Source organism: Phragmites australis, chromosome 10 (assembly GCF_958298935.1).
Source record: "Phragmites australis chromosome 10, lpPhrAust1.1, whole genome shotgun sequence".
NCBI classification, from domain to species: Eukaryota; Viridiplantae; Streptophyta; class Magnoliopsida; order Poales; family Poaceae; genus Phragmites; species Phragmites australis.
This window is the reverse complement of record NC_084930.1, coordinates 27856415-27882047: the sequence shown is the minus strand read 5'-3', so window position 1 is coordinate 27882047 and position 25633 is coordinate 27856415. Positions and strand designations below refer to the sequence as shown.

Below are 25633 nucleotides of genomic sequence, written 5' to 3'. Positions count from 1 at the left end.
TAATAAAATATAAATCCACATACCCTAATGAAATTTTCGTGTTTTAAGAGGATTCTACATATTACCTCATCAGTGATGCACAGTGGCAACTTTCTATTTTTTTTCAAGGAATTCACAGTAACAACTTAACAAAAGGTGAATATCCCTGAATTTTCATCAGAAAGCAAAATCACAAGCAACTAGACATATCATACAACCAAATAATGTGCAAACAGAATAATTTGTATCAAACCATTTACAAATTACAAAAATAGCAGCAGCAAAGAATCAAACCGCACACAAATCCTATGTGTAACCTCAATAGTATCCTCCTCCCAACAAAGGGGGGAAGGGATTATTGCTTGTAAACAAATCAAATCAATATCCATAGTATCTTTCCCTCAAATTTTACAACTCAAGCATTTTACAGAGCAAAAACAAACAAAAGCCACACATAAATATCAACAGTAGTATTCGATCCACACTCTGTTAAAAACTGTTGCTAACTAAATGTAACCGGCTAACTGCTGTCTCAGGCAGTTTCAAGGGTGTCTGCTGTAGATGAGGGCTTGTCACTGGCCGTGTCTGTGTCATCTTGCGATGGCGCCTCGACGACAGCGTCGTCGTGAGACAGCTTCTCGCTAGCCACGCCCTGTTCCTCTGATGGCTTGTCACTGGCTGACTTCTCAAGAGCATCAACCCCCTCGGATGGCTTGACACTGTCATCTTCTTTCTCCAGTGGCTTCTCAAGAGGCACACTGTCTTCGGATGGCTTGGCAATTGTCTTGCCTTCCTCCAATGGTTTCCCAAGAGCAGCATTGTCTTCTGATGGCTCCGCATTTACCTCGCTTTCCTCCAATGGCTTCTCAACAGCCACACTGTCCTCCGATGGCTTGGCACTCACCTCATCTTCCTCTTTTGGTTCTCCAAGAGCAGCACTGTCTTCTGATGACTCCGCAGTTGCCTTGCCTTCCTCCAATGGCTTCTCGGGAACCAAAATGTCCTCGGATGGCTTGGCACCAATCTCTTCTTTCTCCAGTGGTTTCCCAAGAGCAGCATTGTCTTCTGATGGCTCCACATTTGCCTCGCCTTCCTCCAATGGCTTCTCAGAAGTTAAAATGTCCTCTGATGGCTTGGCACTCGCCTCTTCTTCCTCAGATGGCTTCTCAAGATCTGTGCTTTCCTCTGCTGGTTTACTGCTCCTTTCTTCTTCGCTTGTTGAATCCTCAACAACTGTGTCACTTCCTGATGGTGTTTCTATGGGTGCATTGCTCTGATGTTGTGTCTCATCAGAAATGCAGCCCTGTACAGGCAGTGTGTCAGTAGCTGAGCTGCCTTCTGACGGTTTCTCAGAAACATCACCCCTTTCATTTCCAGATGGCTTCTCAACAGATGCATCATCTTGAGGTTCCAATGGCTGATCAGTTGGCTTATCAAGAGCAGCATCAATTTGAGGCTCTGGTGGCTCCATGGTAGTTGCATCAGTTTGAGACTCTGATGGCTTATCAAGAGATGCATTGCTCTCCGGCTCTGATGGCTGCGCTGACAGTTTATCAGCAGCTGCATTGGTTTGAAGCCCAGAAGGCTCACTAGCCATACCACCTTGATGTACTTCTGATGACTGTCCCGCTGACTGACCTGCATCATTTTGCGATTCTGCTGGCTGTTCAGCAGCTATGTCACTTTCAGGCTCCGATGAGTCCTTGGCGGTTGAATCATCAACAGGCTCTCGTGGATTCCCAGGATCTTCTTCATGTTGAGGTTCCAGTGGCTGCCCCATAGTGGCATCCTTCTGGTATTCTGATGGTTGCTCCTTTGGAACCTCACCAGGTGCAACGCCTTGAAGCTCTGATGAGTGCTCAGCAACCGCATCATTTTCTGATTCCACTATCTGGTCAGCTGCCTTCTCAGCCACAATGCCTTTAGGTTCTAATGGCTGCTCAGCATTTGGATTGCTTTGAGAGTCTGAAGAATTATCACTAGATGAAAGCCCTTCATATTCTGATGGATCCATGGTTGATTTGCCAGAAGTGGCATCACTTTCAGACTCTAGTGTCTTCACGACGGTGGCATCATTTAGAGTCTCAAGAGATATTTCACTCCGTGACGTGTCCTCGGCAATCCCTTCACTTTGAGGTGGCTTCTCAACAGCCTCTTCAGTCTGCTCAGACCGTTCATTAGTTTGTACTGGCTCATCTGCAGTATCTTGTACTGATGGCTTCTCAGTGATCAAATCACTTGGAGGTGGCTTCTCTGCAGCCATGGCACTTTCCAATATTTTCTCAGTTGCCATCTTCCTCTCTGAGATTATCTGATGGGCTGTATCACTTTGAGATGGCTTGAATGTGGCTGCTACACTTTCTATCTTCTCGGTGACACTGCTTTGAGGTAGTTTCTCAGCAGCAGTGTCATTCGCTGGTGACTTCTCAGTTTTAACCACACTTTCTGATGGCTTTTCAGTAGGCTCAGGGATCTGACTTGGTGCCATGGTAGGCATGTCAGTTTGCGATGGTTTTTCTGTGGAAACATCACCTTGTAATATATTTGCAGCAAGTGATGGTGCTTCGGCTGTCTCACATGTTGCTGACGGCCCGCTCTTTTTTGTATCTTTCCTGATCTGCGACTTGTTTTCAGTGGCCAAAGTGACTTGCCGTGGTTCCTCAGTAGGTACACTGCTTTGCGACATTTTCTCATCAACTGTCTTGCTTTCGAGGGGACTCTCGAGAACCGTCTTGCTTTGCAATGGCTTATTGCTAGCCATAGGCTGTTTTTCTGGAGCCACACTTCTTTGCCATGTCTTTTTCCCAGCCATGTTGCTCTGGAATGGCTTGGAGACAGCTACACTGCTTTGTGATGGTGTCACAACTGCGGCACCACTTTGTGATTGCTTCTCAGTTGCAACACTGCGCTGCCACAGCCTTTTGACAGTTCCACTACTTTCAATTGTCTTTGCATCAACTGCACTGCTATGGAGTTGCTTCTCAGTGCCTATATTGTGTTGCCATGACTTTTTAACTGCTGCTGCAGTGTTCTCTGATGGCTTCGCATCGTCTGCACTCTTTGCATCATCTGCACTGGTCTCTGAAGGTTTCTCAATGGTTTCGGTGTGTTGCTGTGGCACAGGGGCTACAGTACTGGTTTCCGCTGGCTTCACATCAACCATACTGCTTGCAGATGGTTTCTCAGTATCATCTACATTGCTCTTCAATGGCTTATGATTGAACACCCTACGCTCCCATGACCTTTTAACTTCCGTGGTGCTTTCTAATGGCTTCATATCAGCCGTCGGTGATGCCTTCTCAGTAGGTACACTCTTCTGTGACTTCTCAATTGGGCCACTGTTCTGTATTTGCTTCTCAGCAGCCACAATGCGTTGCCATGGTTTTTTTATCACTTTGCTGCTTTCTGATAGCTTAGCATCATCTACACTGGTCGCTGATGGATTTTCCAATGGTAAAATGCTCTGCGGTGGATTCTCAGTAGCTAAACTCCGTTGCCATGACTTTTTTACTACCGTGCTGCTTTCAGACTGTTTCACATCAACCCCATTACTTGATGATGGCTTCTCAATGGCAGTACTGCTCAGTGATGGCTTTTCAGAGGTTGTACTACTCACTAACGGTTTATCTGTGCGAAGACTGCGTTGCCATGATTTTCTTATGGCTGCACTGCTTCCTGATGGCTTTACATCAACCACACTGTTCTGCTGTGACTCTTCTACACTACTTTCTGATGGCTTGCTGACAACATAACTCTTTGACTCACTCTCAGCAACTCTTTCGCTTTCTGCTGATGTAGTGCTTTCAGATGGTTCTGTGACACCAATGCTACTTTGCAATTGTTTTTCAGCTGCAACATAGTTTTGTGATGATTTTTCAGCTGTAGGCTCGCTTTCCAATGGTTTCTCCGTGAGTTCATCACCTTGACCTGGGTTCTTCGTGGTTTCTTCTGTTTCTGGTTGTTTCTCAGTAGCCACTTCTGCATTCCCAGAGTTCTCCTCAAACTGACTGAAATCTCCCTTAACCATGAACAGCTGAGAATGGTGGGTCTTGCAATAAAGTTTGCCTTCATGCGTGATATGGTTGGATGGACTAAGCGTACAACCACCATGGGTGCAACGGAAGCATGATTTATGATACGAGCTTTCATTAAGACCAACCTGCAACAAAAAGAAAAAAAGAATTCAAGTTTAGCAATCCTCACCTTGCATTATACAGTAGCTGAAGATAGATGCAAAAAGTTCCTGGAGTAATGTGATTGAAAAAACAAAAGAAAACATTCAGAGCCCAAATATACCACCAATAAAAACATATTTGCATGCTGTAAATGTTCCCTTAAATTGTGCACTGAGACAGAGGCTGATAAAAATTATTCTAACACTTCCACACATACGCACTACATTAGAAAAGGTCACTGAAGTCTCAACTACATACTTTTGGCTTAACATAACATTTTTTGGCTCGTGGAGAAGACATCAAATTTATTTATTTATTTATTTTGACGGGAGAAGATATCAAATTCTAGATAAGTTTTTTGCTACATGCTACCTGCATGGAGAAAAACTGCATCAGATACGTCTATCCTGCAAATTGAAATTGTTATGGAAATTTACAGGTTTCATTACATCTGCAGTTGTAGCCGAATTAGGCTTCTGATGAACTTTAGAGCTAGCAAGATGATGAAACTAACCAGAGTACCCCATACACTTAACAGACATGAATAATTGTCAGCCAGTATAAATAGAAGTAAATTGTGCTTTATTCCTAGAACAGGTGTTGGTTTATAATATTTATTCAAGTAGCACAGATCAGGAAGACTAAATAATACTGACCTTTTCAAGAGGGTACACAGTCTTGTTACAGACGACACACTTCTCTTGTGTGCCCACAAACATGCTAGAAAATCTACTGTTTTGCTGGCCCTGCATGTTGGAAAATACAGAAGAAATGGATATAAATGTTTATGTATATTGCAGCATCAGCCAAACAGTTTGCATACAAGGCGCATGCTTCAACAACACAAAAGGCGCCCTTCAGAAACTCAAAATACCTTATGTCCATTTGATTTTTCTGACTTAGCTGATCTGGCCACACCTGACAAAAAAACAGTAATTTTGTAGAGGCCGGCATTAGAGTATGTATAATATTCATAGAACGATGCTAAAAAGAGACACCTGGTTTGCTCTATGGGCTAAAAATTAACCACACTTTTGTTCATTTACAAAAATAACCACACTTCTAGGACGAAAAAGAGAAAGTCCACACCGCTTTTTTTTTGGCATACAATGGTGTGGATTAACTAGATATGGATATTGAAGCTATTACAGTTTCATATGTATTTCATGATTGAATAAGAGTTGTAATTCAACAAGTACACAACTATAAAACATGCGAGCCCAATTGATTGTCTTCAGTACCTTCGAAACTTTTCTCCAAACTGCCGGTTGATTTCAATATCTGGTCATAGTGAGGCTTGCAGTACAAGACACCTTCGATGGAACAATAATTACTAAACTGCAGAAACAAGAATCAGAAGAACAAAGTCAGTTGCAGCATTAGTTTGATTAGGTTTCACAGCTGTAACTTACCGAACAGAAAAGGTACCTATACCAACTAGTAGTATCATGTAGCATAAAAGATTCAGCATGATCATTATTGCTTTGGATAAAGCTACAGGCTATACTAAACGATGAGGTCTGAAAGAATAATGCAAAGCATGTCTAATTGGGTATCAAAACAGCATACCAATCAGAAAGTCATCTGTCTTTTCACCGTATTATTACTTGATCATGTCAATCTCCTACGAGAATTATGATAGCTTGGTAAATGTTTTTATGCTCTCTAAAAGTATACCACATAGCAAACAAGATTTTTTCTTCTCTCTTTTTTTTTTTTGCCATGGGTTAGTGGGACACCCCCCCCCCCATGTGCTCAACACTGAAATCAGTATGACACATCAATGGTCTATGAAGATGGATTCTCAAAAAAGTTGAATGGATACTATATTTATAAGGACAACAAGATTTATGCCATGACATCATTTCGTTCTATGATATCATCGAAAGCTAGAGTTATCAATTATCATAAAGCATTCATCAACAGGCAGGCAAGTAAATGTACACTCAGCCAATAAGTTAGCACTTGCACTTTCCATTCAGTTGTAATAGTGAGAAACAAAGTTGAATTGTTTCTTAGTTTATTTATAATGAGTGAATGACATTGATATTTATTTAGTTTGATGATCTTCGGTTTTGCATGAGCTTTGATATGATTTGAATTGATTTGGGATTTCATTTAAGCATATTGATTATAGACTAACTGGAATTGGAGTTGGAGATATGTGTTTGCTTGTCTCATGGTGTGCAGGTGACGGATACAACTTGACGGTCGACGGCGAGTGATCAAGGCTAAACGGGTGCTTGGTGCCTTACAATCAAGGAGGTCGGGCGCAGCCAAGGGTGATACTAGTTGTACACGTGGAGGTTAAGCAAAGTATGAAACGGAGGATGAAGACGGCGTGTTAACAAAGTTAAATGAAAGGAATGTCGGTGCAAGTGACAAGGCGGTCTGAGGGATCGGGAACGGGAGAGACTTGCCGATGGTTAGGATCGTAAGACGGAGTACACGTGTCGACATCATAGCGTTTGCTTAAGGTGTAAGCAAGTGCCGAGTCACGCTTTGAGAAACGTGCAGAGGGTTTCAGGGTTGGGCCTCAAAACCGTAGGAGGATTGAAGGAATATGTGACACCATCGTGAAACTTGCATCGAGATGAAGCTAAATCGTGAAGGCGCAATGACTGTTCGATGAACAAAACAAGAAATGAATCAAAATAACCTCGGCGGTAACTAGGAGTATACTACAGACCAAAATGGAGGGGTCAAGTTTGATAACAAGTTAGAAAACTTAGTAGTCAAGTTTTCTAGGCCTATAAACAGAGGGGTAGGCTATGGGAGAGTGGGAATAAGTCATTTTGAGCCCCATATGTCATCCATATGAGAGCCTTGTGCTAGAATTTTAGAGGTGAAGAAGAGGAGTGCATAACCTATGTATTAGGTGAGAGCTTTGTGAGAAAAAAATCTTTGTAATCTGTCTAAAATAAGGTTGACCTCTGCTGCAATGAAGTTTATTTTTCTTCATGTTATTGTGCTCACCTCCTTCTAGTTTCACTCTATTAGTTCCCTTGCAAGTATGCAAGTTTTTCGGTTTCCGGATTTGATTTTTGTTTTGATTTTTTGGCTGAAATTTTAGTATCTTGTGAGGTCATTTTTTTGTTGCTAGAGATATAAAATTCGTATACACACGCCTATATGATGGAGTCTTGAATTCCCTTGCCTCTAGACAATCAACTTGGAGAGTTTCGTTCTTGGTGTTTATCTTTTCTGGTTTCTTTGCAAGTTATAATCTTTTGAGTGCTAAAACACATAGATTGATCTTAAATGGAACCTATGGTTCATATGCATCTGTGAAGTCGTGTTGACTCGATTTTTTCTTGTTAAGTTTCTCTCTATTTTTTCTTCCGCTTGAGTTTTGAGGTGCATTGGATGATCCAAATAGGAGAAAGTTATCGATTTCGTAAGAAATTTGTTAAGACGTCTATTCACTCTTTCTAATCATCAATCTTGTTCCTATAAATAGAAAAATTTATTGATAGCGCACCTATGAGGAACTAACAAAATCCAGTACACTGTACTCCCCATGTCACGAAGAAAAAAATTGCTTCAAGAATCAAGATTTTTTCTCTAGAAGAGAAAATTCTTCAACGATGTCTCAAGCCTTGCGCTTCGTGATTTGTACCCAGTTCACTATCACACAAGGAACACAACTACACTTAACACTTGTAATTCAACGGCAAACAACTCCTTCCACGCGGTAATCCTGCACAGTCGCAGTCAGGCACAAGGATGCAACCAAACTTCTCAACTGGTCCGGTTGACAAGCCCAGACCAAGAAGTACAGCAAGTAAATCATCAATCGATCGAGCAATCCGAAGCAAGAACAATAAGCAACACAAGATGCTCGGTCCGTCCTAGTAAAGCTCACAGTAATAGTACGAATCGCAAAAGGTAGTAAGCAGTAACAGACACAGGCAGCACGGCACCTGAACTACAAGATTCTGGTCAAGAAGACCCGACACAAGAATCAACAGAGCAAGAACGAAAATGAAAGGAGGAAGAGGGGCACCTGGAGGGTGCTCTTGCAGTGGTGGCACCGGAAGCAGGGTCGGTGGTAGACGCGGCCGTCGGCGGTGAGCTCCTCGACGGGGTACACCGTCCGCCCGCACGACGCGCACTTCTGCGTGGTGCCGCCCCACGCTCCCGACATCCCCTCGCCGTCGTCGCCCTGCGGGCCTGCGGCTCCGTCCAGCCGTGCTCTAAGACTAAGAGAGGTGTGGGCGCGTAAAGGAGAAGGATCAGAAGAAGGGGATGAAAGCGACGGCGATGGGTGGGGTGGGATGGATGATTGGCGAAGGTGGAAGGAGCGGCAGCCGGCAGCACAGCTCAGCTCAGAGTCGTGGAGGGAGGCGATGGCGAAAAACGGCAGCGCGGACAGGGAGTTGGTGCGGTGTGCACTCCCGCCTGCTTTTGTCAAAAGAGGGGGAAACAGCTACGTGCACCCTGGCCATCTCACCCACTTGGACTAATTTCAATTCCCAGGTTGCGTCAGCGCCTCAGCGGACGATCTTCTTTCAGACATGTTTGGTTTTTTTCGACCTTCTCGCAGGTTTAGCTAGGATTACAGCGACGAAAGATAGAGCTTACGATGTTCATACATGTCTTTTATGATGATGCTAGTGAGAGAATGTACTTGTATAGTTTTCATGCATAATTTTATGTTTAAGGTTCATCTATGGATAATTACATCAACTACCATGTTTAACATTTTAAGTTAAAATATGTGAAGGTTAGTAATCAATGAACTTGTATTTTATCTTGAGACTAAAAAAAGATGGTTGATATTATGGCGTTGTTTGCAACTTAAAGAATCACTACGTGAAAAACAGATAAAAAAGACACAATTCAGTGACAATTCATTATACAATCCATCACTTATATAGCCTCAGGTTGGAATCAGGTGACTGGGCATAGACACGTTACTGATTATAGCTCATAAGTGACAGATTATAATATTATCCATCACTTATAATATAGGTGACGGGTTATAACTACACTCGTCAATTATGACCTAGTCATAAGTGACGAGTTTTTTTGCACAACTAATAAGTGACGGATCATATTACAATTTATCACTTATGATAAGTTATAAGTGAAAGGTCTACCTGTTACTTATAACTTAGCTCTGCTATAAGATCAAGCCTGCTACTGTGCGCGTCCAGACTGTCCAGCTCTATGCGTGTACAGTAGATCAGCGATTTTCTCCAGTTTTTTTGGAGACTCTCTAATATTTTTATTGATTTGAAGTTTGAATTGGTGCTAGGTCTTTGATGGTTTGTATCCCTCTTTTCTCCTCTAATCTCTATTCAGTAGATTTGCTATGTTTTAAGTTGTAATCAACTATTTTGCATCTTTATTTAAAATCTTAGTACAAGTGAGTTGTATATATGTTAGATTTGGTATTAGGTTTGCCCGATCTACTGTGAGATGCCACAGATCTAGTATAATTGTATGGAATTTTTAATCGTATGCTTAACCACGAAATTAAAGTAAGTGTTAATGAAGAATGAATGTGTTTACATTAATTGTAGATGACGGCCAGAAATTGGATGTACCTTGAGACCCGAACCCCAGACTTATTCAGAGTATCTGAGCGGGGTGAGGTATTTTATGAGTGATGTCTTGGCGAATATGAAAGATCATGGTAAAACGGTAATGTATTGTCCACGTCACGACTGCAGGAATGATGAGAAGTTTCCAAAACTAGACAATATCCATGCACACTTATACGTGGATTTAAAGAGAATTATACATGTTAGAACAAACATGGTGAGGAAGACCTTAACGAGGGAGAGATGCATCGGGCCCTCTATACCGATAGTGTGGATCAAGAACTTACACCCGGTAAAATGGATCATGATCTCAGGAACGAGGACATATTAGGTTTCAATGATAATAATCTTGAGGTTGTGGAGAATGTAGACTAGATGGTGTGGGATGTCGAGCGGCATGACAAGTATAACAATGGTGAGTTTGCTAAATTTCAGGAATTTATGCGGGATTCCAAGACCCTTTATCCCAACTGTAAGGAGAAGTACACGTGGATATTTGTGAACCTAAAGCTTCTACAGCTAAAGGCAACCCATGGTTGGACTGATAAGAGTTTTAAAGTATTACTGGATCTGCTAAGAGACATGCTACCGGAGGGAAACTTGGTGCCCGAGGGCATCTACGACGTGAAGAAAATAATTTGTCCTTTAGGACTGGAAATAGAAAAATATATGCATGTAAGCAGGATTATATCTTGTTTCGAGGAGAGTATGCAGAGCTGGATCAATGCCTCGTGTGTGGAACCAATATAAGCATATAAATGACGGTGGTGACGGGAATAGTGGCAAGAAAAATAAAGGGCCTCCTAGGAAGGTGATGTGGTAGTTTTTTGTAATTTTCCATCTGAAGTGTCTGTTTGCCAACAGAAAAGAGGCACAATTGGTGCGTTGGCATAAGGAGGGTCGTAAGAACGACGCAATAATGCGGCACCCAGCGGATTCTGCTTAGTGGCAAATCGTTGATTCCACATTTGATTGGTTCGGTGAAGAATTGAGAAATATTATATTTTCTATGAGCACAGATGGCATGAATCCATTTGGTAACATAAGTACCTCACATAGCATCTGGCTTGTTGTATTGCCGATCTACAACCTCCCATCTTGACTTTGTAACAAGCAGAAATACATTATGTTATCGATATTGGTATCATGACCAAAATAACCTGACAACGATATCGATGTGTACCTCAAGCCTTTAGTCGATGATCTTAAGAAACTCTGGTCGGAAGGCGTTGAGCTTTGAGATTAGTATAAGCAAGAATACTTTACCTTGCACACCATGTTGTTTGTCACCATAAATGATCTGCTAGCACTTCGTAACTTGTCAGGTTAGAGCAAAAGAAAAGGTGAAGCTTGCCCCTATTGCTTAGATGACATATGCAGTTTGAGGTTGAACAACTCAAAGAAAATAGTATACATGTGGCATCGATGTTTCCTTCTCAGGAAGCACCTGTACCAAAACATGGACAAGCAGTTCGATGGTATAAGAGAGAAAGCGTTACCTCCAAGGCATTTCAGCGGGGAAGATGTCGACAGTTAGGTTAAAAATATCAATGTTATCCTTAGCAAGCAAAAACAATGCCACTCTACGATAATGACCGACGCGACGCTATACCGGAGGGACCCCTTTGGGGGGGACAAGGGTATATATAGGATGTTAGGCTCTCCAAGGATGATTAACAATTAGGAATGTAGAACAAGAAATCAATACTATTTGAGCTAGAGTATTAGGAAAACTTAGATGTTCGTCACTCTATCGACAACATGCATGTAAAGAAGAATATCTACGAGAATATGATCGGTACATTGCTCCAAATGAAGGGAAAAAGAAATGATACGGACAAAGGAAAAAACCTACCCCCAGCAGCTATCACTCTCTCCAAGAAGGAGAAAAAAGAATTTAGTGAGTTTTTGCACAGTGTGAAAGTTCCCTCTGGTTACTCGTCCAACATCGCAAGACTTGTTTCGGTGAAAGAGCTGAAAATGAATTTCGCCATGATAAAGTCCCATGATTGCCATGTGATGATGACGTCACTATTTCTGGTAGCTATTAAGAACATCCTCCTAATTAAGGTTCGTGAGACTATCATGAGCATGTGCTTTTTCTTCAATATAATTGAACAAAAGGTGCTCGATCCAGACATGCTTGAGGAGTGAAAAAAGACACTTTGAGACTCTATGTATTCTTAAGATGTATTTCCTACCATCCTTTATCAATACCATGGTGCATCTCACTAATCACCTTGTGAAGGAGATAACACAACCTTGGCCCCGTATTTCTGCATCACATGTTTCCATATGAGAGATATATGGGCATTCTCAAGTCGTACGTAAGGAATCGAGACTTTCCTGAGGGATGCATCATATAGGGTTACGCTACGGAGGAGACATTAGAGTGATCTGTTAATTACACTGACCCAAGTAACCTAATTGGCATGCCTAAATCTCGCCATGAGGGGAGACTCGCAGGTGTAAGGGTTCTGGAGAATATGGCAATAACTCCTAATCCGAAGGCATACGACCAAGTTCATTTCCTCGCGCTGCAACAAATGAGCAAAGTGTACTCATATGTCTATGAGCACAAGCAGATGCTACTTGAAGAGAATCCAGGGCAGATCGAAGCTTGGATTTCAAGGCAACATATGCAAAGGTTCACCACTTGGTTTCGAGATCAAATGAAACAATCGAGTACTCCTACAAGTGCTGTAATAAAAAAAACTGGCATCGGGCTCTATATACACAATTATGACATATCAAGGGTATGATATAAACGGATACACATTTTACATGGTTGCCCAAGATGAGAAGAGCATATACCAGAACAGTGGTGTTCGTATAGATGTTTATGACAACGATATACAGAGGGGCGCATACTACAGTCAAATAGAGGAGATCTGGGAGCTGAACTACTTGAGATTCAAGGTAGCCCTGTTTCGATGTCATTGGGTACATGGGCCAAAGGGTGTGTCACTAATGACAAGTATGGATTCACTAGAATTGATCTCAAACATATCGGATACAAGTATGAACCCTTCGTACTAGCTAAATATGTTCGCCAAGTCTTTTATGTGACTGACACAACAAAGAAGAAACATCACGTGGTTCTCGCTAGGAAAAGATGCATCGTCGGAGTTGCAAATGTCGTTGATAGGAGGAGTTTAATCAATTCGATGAAATCCCCCTTTTGCTATTGTAATCGTACCACATCTTTCACTGACCGAGAAAACTCCATACCTGCGCTCTGACCATAATGATGGGATCTATGTCAGGAAAGCACGAACACGGCGAATTTGAATTTTAGGCTTCAATTTATTTGAATTTGTAATATTAATGTCAAATGTGTAATATTAAGTTCAAATTGTATATATTAAATTTGCAATATTAATGTCAAATTGTAATATTAATATCTAAGTTGTAATACTAATGTCAAATTTGTAATATTAAATTGAACATAACCAATTATGAATTTGAATTTGGAAGTTCTGTCAAAGTTATAGGTGACGGGAGATACTATTCACCCATCACTTATTATTAGTTATAGGTGATGGGTGATACTATGCATCCATCACTTATTAGTAGTTACAGGTGACAGGTGATACTATACACTCGTCACTTATTAGTAGTTACAGGTGACAGGCGATACTATACACTCGTCACTTATTAGTAGTTACAGGTGATGGGTGATATTATGTACCCGTCACCTATTCTTCCCTGGTCATTGAGTATAAGTAATAAGTGATGGGTGATAATATTCACCCGTCGCTTATAATTTATAATAAGTGACAGGTCAATATCATACATGACAGGTGATAGTGTTTACCGGTCACGTATGATCATTTAACTATATATAGGCTGGCTGCTAGTGTCATTTTTCTATATCCTGGCCGTAACTCCCCGAGCCACGCCTCTAGCCTCCTCGTCCCTGAGCCACCGTTGAGCCCGCCCACTGCTATCAACGTCCTCTCCTCCGCGTGCTGTCGTCGTCGTCGCCCTCTCTTATGTGCTCCACTGCTGTCGAGCCCCCGAGCCTGTCGTCGGCCCCACCGACGACACCCTCTACGCCAATTCCCCAGCAAAGGAGGAGGAGGAGGAGGAGGCCGCCCGTGACACTGCTGCTTGCTCCGTCCAGCCATCGCCGTCCTCATCTCCGTCGAGCCCGTCGTCCCCCTCCCATCTCTGTCAGGTACGCCCCGCTCCTCCCCCTCCATCTCCTCCCTCATCTTTTGTTTGAAGTGTGCAATGATCCATGGGATTTTTAGCTGTGTAAAATATCATATCCAAAATTATCCTTATTTGTGATCCTTATTTGTGAAATGTTCCATGGGATTTTTAGCTTCAAAAGTTTCGTATACTATTTTTAGTAAAATAAATGAGATACTTTTGGACAAGTCTGATGGATTAGGGCCTTTGTTATCACTTGGGATAGCTTTATTACTAACACCGGTCTATGTAAATTTAGCAAAAAAAAAAGTCTTGTATACCTAAACAATAATTATATTTTTAGCAAGTGTCATGTGCTTGTGCAATGTTATGTTTGTATACATCACAATTTATTAGAGGCAGAGTCAGGCCTATTGAGTACATACCTGAACACTATTTGGATGATAGTTTATTGACCGAGATATTTGGACTCTTAAAACTCATACCATTATGACAAGAAAGAGTTATTTCTTAAGTATATAAGCAGATCATTGTAATCTATTGAATAATTACACATGTTATTGCAGTAATTTTACCATTGGATAAGGTGATAACTAACAATTTTGTAGTATAATTTAGTAAGCTTTTCATATGGTTATAGAAATAGCTGACATTCATAAATTCCTTGATTTATATCCGGGCTGCTGAGTTTTTTTTTTTTTTTTGCAGAATTATACCTAGTTATACATTATTTTTCCCTTTTTTGATAGAACATGCATTATGGTTCAAGAAGACACACTGTTTTTGTATGTCTTTTCACTTTATTCTTCTGTGAACACATTATTCTGCATATACGAAAAAGATCCACATGTTAGTGTGAATTTCCTCTCTTTTTGGAAACTGCTTGAATTTATGGTTTTGTGTCATATGATGCTCTGAATAATCAGCAATCAACTTGACACATGTAACTGTAATACCACAACATTTGGAACTTGTACACATACGTTTGCGTAATTGAAGTTGGCACTTTCTAAATATACAATCTATAGCCTCTAAATGTTATTACTTGGAATAGTATTTTCTTTGGTGTAATATCGCACCATCTATGTATGGGCACTTTCTAAACAGTTGAGGGAAAGACACATGTTTTTTTGTTCTCTTAACCTTGATTCCTTTTCTTTCCTCTAAGAAACCATGGGGTAGAAGAGAATTGTCATCCCTCAGAAACCAAAAGCACAGAGGATGCTAGTACTAGAGGCCGCCCCAACACAAGATGGGGTGGATAGGAGCCCAAGCCTGCACCCGACGTCATCCTCCAGCAGCAGTGAAAGCTAGTATCACAGCCTGAGCCTTGTTACGTGTGAGCCTCTGAGCCGACGTCGGGCAAGTGATGAAGAATACAATCCCGTCGAAGAGGTATTTATACGAGTCAATGCATTTTATACTTATTAAATGGAGAAATATTTTTTTGTTTATGTCAACTCTCCTTGTTTTCTCTCTAGATGGAGGAAGCGCAGTCTCGAAGCCAGATAGCTGGTAGTGGTGCACGAGCCCGAAAGCTAAGGTCACAAACACAGTGGTTGACAGACAAGGTTACCATCACGGCAATCGATGATAACGGACTGCCTACAAATGAAAAGTCCCTGAATAGATTTCAGAGGGTCACATGGCTTATTGCTTAGGAGAGGGTGCCGATAACGACAAGTTCAATGACCTCAACGATGAAGCGAAGAGGGACTTGTTCGATAATGTCGTCAAGGAATATCTGGAGTACCCTGGAAACATGAGCGAGCGTCAAACGATTGGCGCGGTCAATGCAGCAATAAAAGCGATCGCAAAATTTCACCAAAGCTTTAAGAGCAAGCTTGTTAATCGATTCTTTGCTAAAGGGGTGGCACCCTTCGAGAGCTACAAGCAATTGAAAGAGGAAGATTGGGATACTTTTGTGCAGATAAAGAACTCAGAGCAGTTCAAAAAGGAGAGTAAGGAGAAGAAACAGCTTCGGGGTAGGAATAAGCACAACCATACGATCGGTGCAACCGGGTTGCTGGAACAAGGGCGAAATGGCAGACGGAGGACGATAAGTTAACCAGAGAAGGCCACAAGAATCCTTGGTTGCAATTCCCGGGACAATAGCAGTCGTATTTGTGTGCAAGGGGTGAGCTATCCAAAAGCGAGAAAATCAAATTCAGAAACAGCAAAACCCAGTTAGTCGTAGAAAAAGTAAAAGAAAAGACAGCCAAAGCTAGCCAAGGTTCTTTCACCGAGGTCAGGAAACATGATGTTCTCTCAGCGGTGCTAGGAAACCCGAAGCACTTAGGTCGAGTGCGAGGTGTATCAAGTTCTCAGGGTTGGAAATACGGCTTTCCTGAAGACCTCGGGATGTATAAGAAGAGGAAGAGGTCAGAGGCAATGGACGTGGATGAATACACGGGGTATCACCTAAAAAGTTTATGCAAGCATCATAGGGCGACTTGTATCACAGGGAATAGAGATTTTCATTCCATAGGAAGCTAGCCTCGGAGTTGTAGGGAAGAGTAGCAGCGCCTCCGAGGAGATCGATCAACAAGTAGCTGCCGCTGTGACTGGGTCAAATACAATTGACCTGCTAGAAGGTACCATGCCCTGTAGCCTTGTAATCAGGACTGGAGGGTATTTCATCGAGGTTATAAGGGTCCAAGTGCTTCCATACGTCCGTATCTTACATACGGTCCCGATACGTGATGACTACGTCGTGGTTACAGTGGATATGGTACATAGCAATGTCATCGATCACGTGTTGGAGCTCCCCTCCCCCCTAATGATGAAGTTACAACTCTGGGTGAAGCTTTTTGTCAAAGGATCCAGTGGAAGAGGAGTGACATCGTGGTCTCCTATGCGCCCCTCACTTCTAGAGAAGGCGGCTTCACTGTCTTCTCCTCCTCTAGAGAAGCTGGCTTCACTACCCTCTCCTTCGCATCCGGTAGCCTCGCTTTCAGATCCAATTCCGTCTCCCCCAAAGAGCTCAAAGAAGAAGGAAATGGAAGTCGAGAAGAAAGACTCTAAGACGCACCTTCCAAAGATGTCGAAGGCAATTGTACCAACGAAGAAGTCCATGGACATTGGAGCAGTGTGGACTAGTGCCAATACGAAATTTCAATATGTGAAGCCCTTGATGAGGGTAGATGACCTACCAAGGATGAGAAAAGCATGTGTCGACCTACATAATTACTACATGCAGGCTGCTAGAGACAACAATGCTCAATCTATAGTCGTACAATACAAATAACGCCACTTCTCAATTAATGATGACGGCTACTTCATTGTGGGTTTCAATGACTTATACGACCTCTTCAACATTGATGGCCTGGACGTATCGTTATTACGGATCTTCACATTGTAAGTCTCTTGAAACTGGATATTCATTAATTAATACCACTAAGTCTTGAATCTAACTATGTTCTTATCTGTAGATACTTGATGAAAGAAAGAAAGAAAGAAGAACAAGGAGCTCATCTCATTTCTTAACCCTGAGGCCATTACAATATCGGTCATCCAACTTTATCCCGACTACGCTGTGAACCATGTTACCAGGGTAATGCAACAATATTCCAAAATACACTACCCGCTGAGCGCCCACAACACCAGTGGCCATTGGATCTTACTGGTTATTTGCCTCAAGTGGAACTCGGTATGGTACCTCAACTCGTTAAGACCAATTTCACCAAAAGGCAAACTTAGATATCGTGATAACAGCTTTGTAAAAGGACTCCTCAACGCGTAAGTTCTGCCTAACTTAGTTTACATATTTAACTTTTCTAACATTCAAATGCTCCCTAATCGGTCTCTTTTTATGCAAGGCTTTTGACGACTACCTTCGAGCTCAAACGGACTACAACGCGAAAGACGGCCGCAGACTGACACACAAGACTGGATTCGCTGTAAGTACTACCAAATAGATTATCAAATGCTCTCTTTTGCTATTTTTTTTTCTTTTTTACCTAACAATAAATTATGTTTTTAGCAATGCCAGCAGCAACCACCGGACAACGCCTGTAGATTCTATGTTACGTGGAACATGCTCCTCACGCTCCGCATGAAGGATATCAAATTCCCTGATGTAAGTTCAATACGAGATTATTTGTAACTAATTTTAGTAATTAGTTTAATTTCATGATAACATGGCATTGGTTACACGTCAAATTATGCAAGAATTTTCAGCTTCTTTTTTTGACAACGGTGCACTCCCACCGATTCAATGACGAATCGTCGAGTTCATGGTGTCTAAAGTCATCAACCCACATGGCGAGTTCCAATATAGAATCCATAGATTGTGAGGTCTTACGTAATATGAGTTGATCGGAACTTTGAAACATTTGTGATTCTATAATGAATTGATTGGAACTTTGTAACCTTTTTGACTTTGTGATGAAGCGGGTTCTTATATAAGTGTGTTTGTCCATATGGATTTGGATGTGTTGCTGTTGTTTGCAAGGAGAAGATGACTGCCAAATCCTGTCTATGCTTCATGATGCAGCTAGGAAACAATACAATCATGCCGGGTAAGCTACACATAAGTGATAGGTAAATCAAATCGGTCGAGTTTTTCCTCTCGAAACAACATCTCTGGATAACCTGGATAGTTCGGATAGAACTCGGATAGTCCGGGTAGCCTAGTGAAAACCCCGATGAATTGTGCTAAAAAATCATTAGGGTTTAGGGTGCAAGTTGAGAATAGAACACTTTGTATAGTGTATAAGTATGTTTCTGTAGGATAGATTTAGCATGCGAGTCGAATTGGTTGAGAAAAATCATCAAGAAGTGTAAGTATACCCAACCCAAATAGTCCAGGTTAAACCCGGAGGGTCTGGGTAATTCGTGGTGCTTTTAACTGAGCACCCTTCTCGGAGTCTCACCCAGATAGTCTGGATTAAACCCACATGGTCCGGGTTAATTCAATTTAGATTTAGTAGAATACCCTCGCTCGGAGCCTCACCCGTACATTCCGACCTAACCCGGAGGTTCCAGACTCAGCTCGGACCTTCCGAGTTAATTCAAAAATGCCTAATTGAGAACCCGTATCTGGAGTACAACCTGGAGGTTCCGGAACCCGAAGGTTTCAAATTCAACCCTATATTGATTCATGTTTGCATGTTATCAGGTCGGTGTCAGGCTTTGGTATGGGTAGAACCTATATTGATGCATTACATCTTCTGTCTTTAGATATTGATGATTCATATCCTTGTAACCGGGGTTTAACTTGATGTTGTCTAATTCAAAGGTTAACCGAATTGCTTAGACATGCTTATGTTCTTCGGTAGAAGTCGAGCAATGAAATGAATTCATCGTTCATGAGCATAGGCTTTAATTACTATCACAATGATAACAAAGTTGGGTTTATGATGTTGGTTGGATGAGCAGTGAGAATTTGACAAGATATGGGTGGTGTTAGGGTTGTTACTCCTCCCTCGATGTGGAGTTCCTCAAGGTAGGTCGGGAGAGAAATCCGGATGTCATAGACCGTTTGCATCGTTTAAACATCATCCGTCGATGTCGTTGGCTTTAGCACTTTTCGTGCTCATCACATGTCGATGTAATGGTAAGATAAGCCGAATATAATACGCCGTGCTAATGCTTGCCGTGCGTCCTAGTGACATGTAAGAGAAAAGGAATATGAGAAGTAAGGTGGCGGGGAGCCGGAGGTGTCCAGGACAGGTATGAGAAAAGTTTACATGAGTACTTCTTGTGTGGACCTATGTGGTCTCTGAGCTGCATAGTCCTCAAGTCGTGTGGTAAAGGAGCATTCTCTGCAAGGTGAACAATCAATTTGAATTGTCACACACTCGGTCATGAGCATGCTTTTGTCCATCCGTATCGGTCGTAGAGTTTCGAATTTGGAATGATGTGGTGGGTATGTTAATATTGTTATATTCACACCTATATACATTATGGTTTCAGTAGTATCTATGTTTATGTTGGTGGCTATGGTTTAGAATAATACTTTTAGTGTAGTATAGTTGCTCACATGTTCATACCAAATTGCGCTTTGTATCAATTTAATTAACCATGTGGTTGTATTCTTACTAACATCCTAATTCATAATCCTTGGAGTCGAGTTATCTATAAGTATCTAATATGGATTAAGTCTTGCAAATACTTTCATACTCACGTTGCTCTTTCAGGTGCTACCGACGAGGAGGAGTTAGTCTTTGGCTACTTCACGCTCGCCGAGAGTGGTGGCGGGCACAAGTAGGTAACTACTTGGGGGTCGTGCTTTTGTGATAGAGCCTAAGGGCATACGGCTTCATCCTCCTTTTGTTGTTTATAGTTTTAGCTTTCGCTACATAGTTCTCTTCTGTCTAGGAGTTGGTTAGTTTTAGTCTCCTCCTAACTCTCTTTTGTTGTAAATTATAAAAAATTATGGATACTTAAGAACTTCTAATATAATTAAATTACTCGCTATTTGTTAAACTTTATTATGATGTGATACATTAGAAAGGAATATGTTCTGATTTTGGGCACAAAACACGTGCCGTAACTACTAAAACAGTATCCTGATTAATTATTAAAGTTGTAATTAAGTAAATGATCAATTTAAAGATTAATTAGAATGTTATTTGAATAGTTCCTTACATTACCCATCACTTATGTCTTTCTTCCTACACACAGGTGAAAGATATAAGTGACGAGTAATCTAATTACCCATCACTTATATTTGGACATAAGTGATGGGTGAAGAAGTTAACCATTACTTATGTATTTCTCCGTAGTATATGAGAGACAATCATAGGTAACGGATCACGGTTACAACCCATCATATATAATCTCATTGGTGACAGATCCTTGCCAATCACCAATGACTAGTCACCAATAACACGTTCAAAATAACAGATGCAATACTCATCACTTATATCCGTTATGATCTGTCACCCTTGATTTTTTTTTTCATGTAATGAATCTTTAACTTGTGGCATGAATATTTTTATGAATCGCTAAAATCCATGCGTGCCAATTAAAGCTTTGTCAGCATACACTCCACGCAAAGTAGAGGTTTTTTAAGATTCGTCAAAATTTGAGTTGGTCCTTGCGAAATTAACAAAAAGCTCCTACAAAATCTAAGTGTTTCAAATATGCTATTCGCAGCAGGTGCGGATGCTCCCGGTTACTATTACTCCATTCATTTTAAAATGTATAGTGTATTAGAATTTGATACAGTCAAACTTTATAAATTTTAAACAACAATTAATCAAATTATATATGTACTCAGTGTATAAAAGATATATCAATATAATCATATTTTACATATTTTAAGTAAGATATTAGTTTCGTAGCAATTGATAATATATTATAAAAAATTTAATAGTCAAAATATATTTTGAAAGATTTTCTCAAATTCTAATGCACTATATAAAAAGAAATGAAGGGAATATTTGTTATTCGACTTGCACAGGGGGTGAAAAAAGAGCTGCTACTGATCTTTTAGGTGCGTTCATCGGGTTCGATTAGCATTCTTATCTCCCTCATTCTCCATTCCAGGACCAACCCAATCTCCCGTCGAGAATAGTACCCGGGCATGACACGTCGGACCCGCATCACGAGCACCCACATGTCAGAATAACAAACAGGCGAGTGGTAGACCTGGTCCTGTGGCCGTATCCTTTCTACTCGCCTTTCCCGCTGCAGCGTGCCGGGGGCCCGCCAACCCAATCCAGCCCGACGCCGGCCACCGCTTCCGGCTCCGGTGTGCAGCTCATCGATTTTTTTTTCTTTCTCGCAATCTTGCAAAGCAACCTTCCCCCACTGCACGGTCGTTTCCTGCTTCCGCCGGCTAGGCCCACCAGCCAGTGGAAGTTAGGCGGCGGGGGCCACGAGAGCGTCTCCATCGATCGGGCACGTCCGGTTGCGCCGGCCGTCGGACGTCGGTATCTCGTCCCGCGGCCCGCGCGCGTCTCCGCCGTCCGCTCCCGGCCTCGTGACGCGACGGGACGGAGTCGCCCTCGCCGGGTCTTGAGGACACTGGCCACCGATCTCGCGGGCCGGGCCGGCACGCGAGTGGTTATTAACGTGGCGGTTTTGAGTTGGCAACTCTTCGGGGTCGAGATTCCCTTTTCGTTTGCGTAATCTAATCGAGCGCAGGCCGTGTTGTCTGTAAAGCGCAAAGGCTGTTCTGTTTTTCGGGGTTCGCCGGGGCCGTCGCTGAGATTCCGTTCCGCCGCAAGCGAGTCGAATCATGGTGCACGGCTGTGTCTGGATCGTGCTCGCACGAGCGCCTACCGCTCGATGCTTTTCTGATCATCCCATCCGGTGATGCGCCAGCGGGCCCACCGCCGCAGCAGGAGTGCGTGAGTGACCAAGTGGCGTGTTTTTTTATATATATTTTTTCTATTAAATATTTGAATAAGTATTATGGTGAAGATCAAATTAGTTATGGTTCTAACGGTGTAGATCTCTCTGAGTTTCAGCATATCGTTAAGAGACTTAGTAGAGCCAATGAGAGGATTATAGTGGGCGTGTGCAAGTGGATGATGCACCATTTTCAACTGGATCCCCAGCAACATGATCTTAAGCTAAGAGTTGTGCTAAGCCATGATAATCAGAGCTACTTTGGGAAGCTCGTCCCGATCAATACGACATCTACTTGGAGACAGTATGTAGATATATCATGTGACCGTGGTCTCCCTCTGGTTTTGTTAGCTGATGCGTGCTAGAAGGATCCGACAAAGATAAACTCTACGGAAGCAATAACGGGAATAAGTTAGACAGTGGTAGATGAATCAGATCCGGTAAATATCGGGGACAAACAAGATGTTGGAGATATGCGCGAGATGCAACCGAGGGGTACAGCCGATGAGGTGGAGCACATCCCTGCATAATTGAAGAGATGGAGATGGAGGATCAAGAGCTGAAGGAAGCCATTGCCAATGAGGATTCATCTGACGATGAGAGAAATGCTCCTGTTCCTGCAGAGTGGAGTAATCAGGAATTTTCGAAGCTAGTGGTCAGTGACGCTCATCGGATACCGTGGGAATATCATGAGAAAAAGGTGTCCCAGGGTGCTATGTACTCTAGTAAGGAGTCTGTTATTGATGCAATTAAATTATGGTCGCTATCTTTTCAGAGGCAGTTCAAGATTGTAAAGTTGAGTAAAAGGGAGTACGATGTCAAGTGTTTGGTGTCTGAATGTCCTTGGCGGGTGCACACATTCAGGGGGAAGTGGGTTGAGTACTGGGAGTGCTCAATAGTCAGGGAGCATAATTGTCATATTGAGGAAATAGAGTTCTCCCACCGGAACCTATCGTCTGCTTTTATTTCCAATGTTATGTATGGGAAGATTGTGGACAACCTGAAGTATGAGCCACGATCAATAATCTGTGCTATTGTGGAAAGGTTTCAGTATACAATCATCTACGTCAAGGCAAGGAGGGCGAAACAGAAGGCTATTGGGATGAGATTTGGGACATGTGAAGATTCATATCATAATCTATCGCGTCAATTAGCTATAATATGTGCAAGAAAGCCAGAAAGTTACTATAACATCAAACATTACCCATCGACTGATATGAAGTATAGCGGGAAGCGAGTATTGCAGCGTGCTTTCTTTGCATTTGCGGCAACCATCAAAGCATTTAGGCACTGTCGACCCATCATTTGCTTGGACAGGACATTCCTCACTGGAAAGTATAAATGACAGATATTATCTATAATTGGGGTTGATGGCAACAACCAAGTCCTGCCACTGGGGTTTGCCTTCGTGGAGAGTGAGAACATGGACAGTTGATATTGGTTCCTTGAGCGGATGAAGTATGTTATTGTTCTGGACCGGCCAGATGTTTGTTTGATTCATGATAGACATGTAGGGTTGTTATAGGATTTGCTGGATATGCAATATGGGAGTGTTCGACGGTGTGTTACAGCAAAGTGGTCCAACTTGAAGAGCATGTGGTGCATGTGGTATATGGGTGCAAACTTTTATAGATAATTCAAAATAAGGGCTTGATGAAGCTTTTCAAGAAATTGTGCAGTCAGAACCAGCAGAGAAAGTTCAATGCCCCATGGGTAAGACTAGACGAACTAACTATGGAGCAGACAGCTGAGCTAGAAGCCATAGGTGATTAACCGATTGCTCTTAGACCTCTCCCAACAGATACTCCTCAGATAGTAAGGATGTCAGGGTCATCTATCAGGAACTTTTCGCAGTGGATACAAAATGAGCTAAAAGAAAAATGGGCTTTGATGTACGACAGTGGTGGGGCAAGGTATGGGATAATGACAACTAATCTTGTTGAGGTCTACAACTGGGTCATGCGGGGTATGAGGTCCCTACCACTTGTTAGAATTGTAGAAGGTATTATGCATGGGACTTGCAGATATTTTATTGATCGTTACGCAGCTGCTTCGAAGGCAATGGAAGATAACCATGCTGTATGGATCGATGCTATGTGAGTACATAGAGAAGGCCACAAAGAAGGCACATATGCACCGCGCCAATTAGGAGGGAACTGCGGAGCACAGGTTCAGTGTCCTGTGCCGTGATAAGTGTCGTAGGGGTGGCAGACGTGAGCGACATATGCAAGAGTGCGTGCTTAGAATTGAAACATGTATCTGTACGTGCCAGAAGCCACAATTGCTACACAGGACGTGTACACACGTCATAGCTACATGTGCGGAGCATAATATGCTTCCCAAGCAATATGTTTCTAAGAACTTTATGGAGGATCAGATACTGAACATATGGAACCATGAATTGTATGGCTATGACCTTGTGTATACATTTATAAGTAATCCAGGTCCCTCACGAATCTATGTGCCAGACTTCGAAAGGATTAAGAGCACACGTGACTTCGACAAACTCGCCGGATTCGAAACGATATGAATAAATCCGAGACGGGTCCAAGGATGAAGCGATGCAGCAAGTGCAATGAAACAGGTCACACATACAAGTACTGCCCAAAAAATCTACCTGTTGTGTAGGTGGGGGCATGACCGTGGTTAAGTGTGAATGTATTTAGCGTATCTCGATGTTATATTTGTAAGGTATTTGCCTTAGTTACCTACGTTGAATTTAGACCTTACATTTGTACCTGATTATGTACCTATATGTTGTAATATATTCATGTAACTTTTCGTACGTGTATGTTATATGCTGTTCACGTAACTATGTGTATGTTTTCATGTAACAAACTGTATATATTATTCATGTATATGTAGTTGCAATTATATTTGGTTTCAATATATATTCTTCTTATCTACATGTTGTAATATATTCAACGCGTATGCACGGAGAAGGCGGCGCAGATGGGGAGACATAAGAAGCGTCGAGTCGGCTGACGAGTAAAGAGGTCGGCCGACTGTTTGGACTAGATCAGGACCAAGATGCATGAAAGTTGCAACACGCAAGGAAAAAAAACTCTAACCCTAATTTTGGCTCTGTATATCATATTAAGAATAGCAACTTGTATTCAATAGTAGTATATGAGGGAGTATAGGATAAGGAGTCTAATAAACTAACCTATAAATAATATATAAAGACTATATATTCCTAACCGTAGGAAGTCAATGCCACGCCAATGCTATGATGTGCACTAACCAAACATGCTTCTACATATCTATGTTTGTGAGTAGTGGTTGCTCTACTGGCTAAGGAAATTTCTCCAGAATTCGGAGAATACAAAGCAATCAGTTCCATCTGGCAACGCAAAAGTGGTCACAGTGAGCAGCCGGCCAACGCTTATATATCCTGCATATAGTTCGTTCCATTGTTTTACCGCGTTGTAGATGGTCCGTTGACAATAGGGATGCAAGTAAAAAAAAAAA

At 42.0% G+C, this 25633-nt stretch overlaps 1 protein-coding gene across 1 annotated transcript; it reads right to left on the bottom strand.

Moving 5' to 3' along the window:
• Positions 1 to 169: 169 nt before the first annotated feature.
• LOC133930557 (uncharacterized protein YMR317W-like) lies at positions 170 to 8539 on the bottom strand. Its single transcript, XM_062377223.1, has 5 exons — positions 8161 to 8539; positions 5396 to 5492; positions 5029 to 5072; positions 4811 to 4900; positions 170 to 4138 (listed from the first exon to the last, which is right to left on the bottom strand). Exons 1-5 carry the CDS (start codon positions 8299 to 8301, stop codon positions 512 to 514), a joined length of 3999 nt encoding a protein of 1332 aa, XP_062233207.1. The 5' UTR covers positions 8302 to 8539; the 3' UTR covers positions 170 to 511.
• Between the last annotated feature and the right edge of the window lie 17094 nt (positions 8540 to 25633).

What these genes read in the sequence shown, in the direction of transcription:
- LOC133930557 (XM_062377223.1), bottom strand. Translation starts at nt 8,301, where the DNA reads ATGTCGGGAGCGTGGGGCGGCACCACGCAGAAGTGCGCGTCGTGCGGG. An exon ending in AAAAATCAAATGGACATAAG is followed by an intron (nt 4,901 to 5,028) that starts GTATTTTGAGTT and finishes TCCAACATGCAG; the next exon opens with GGCCAGCAAAACAGTAGATT. An exon ending in CTGTGTACCCTCTTGAAAAG is followed by an intron (nt 4,139 to 4,810) that starts GTCAGTATTATT and finishes TTTTTGTTGCAG; the next exon opens with GTTGGTCTTAATGAAAGCTC.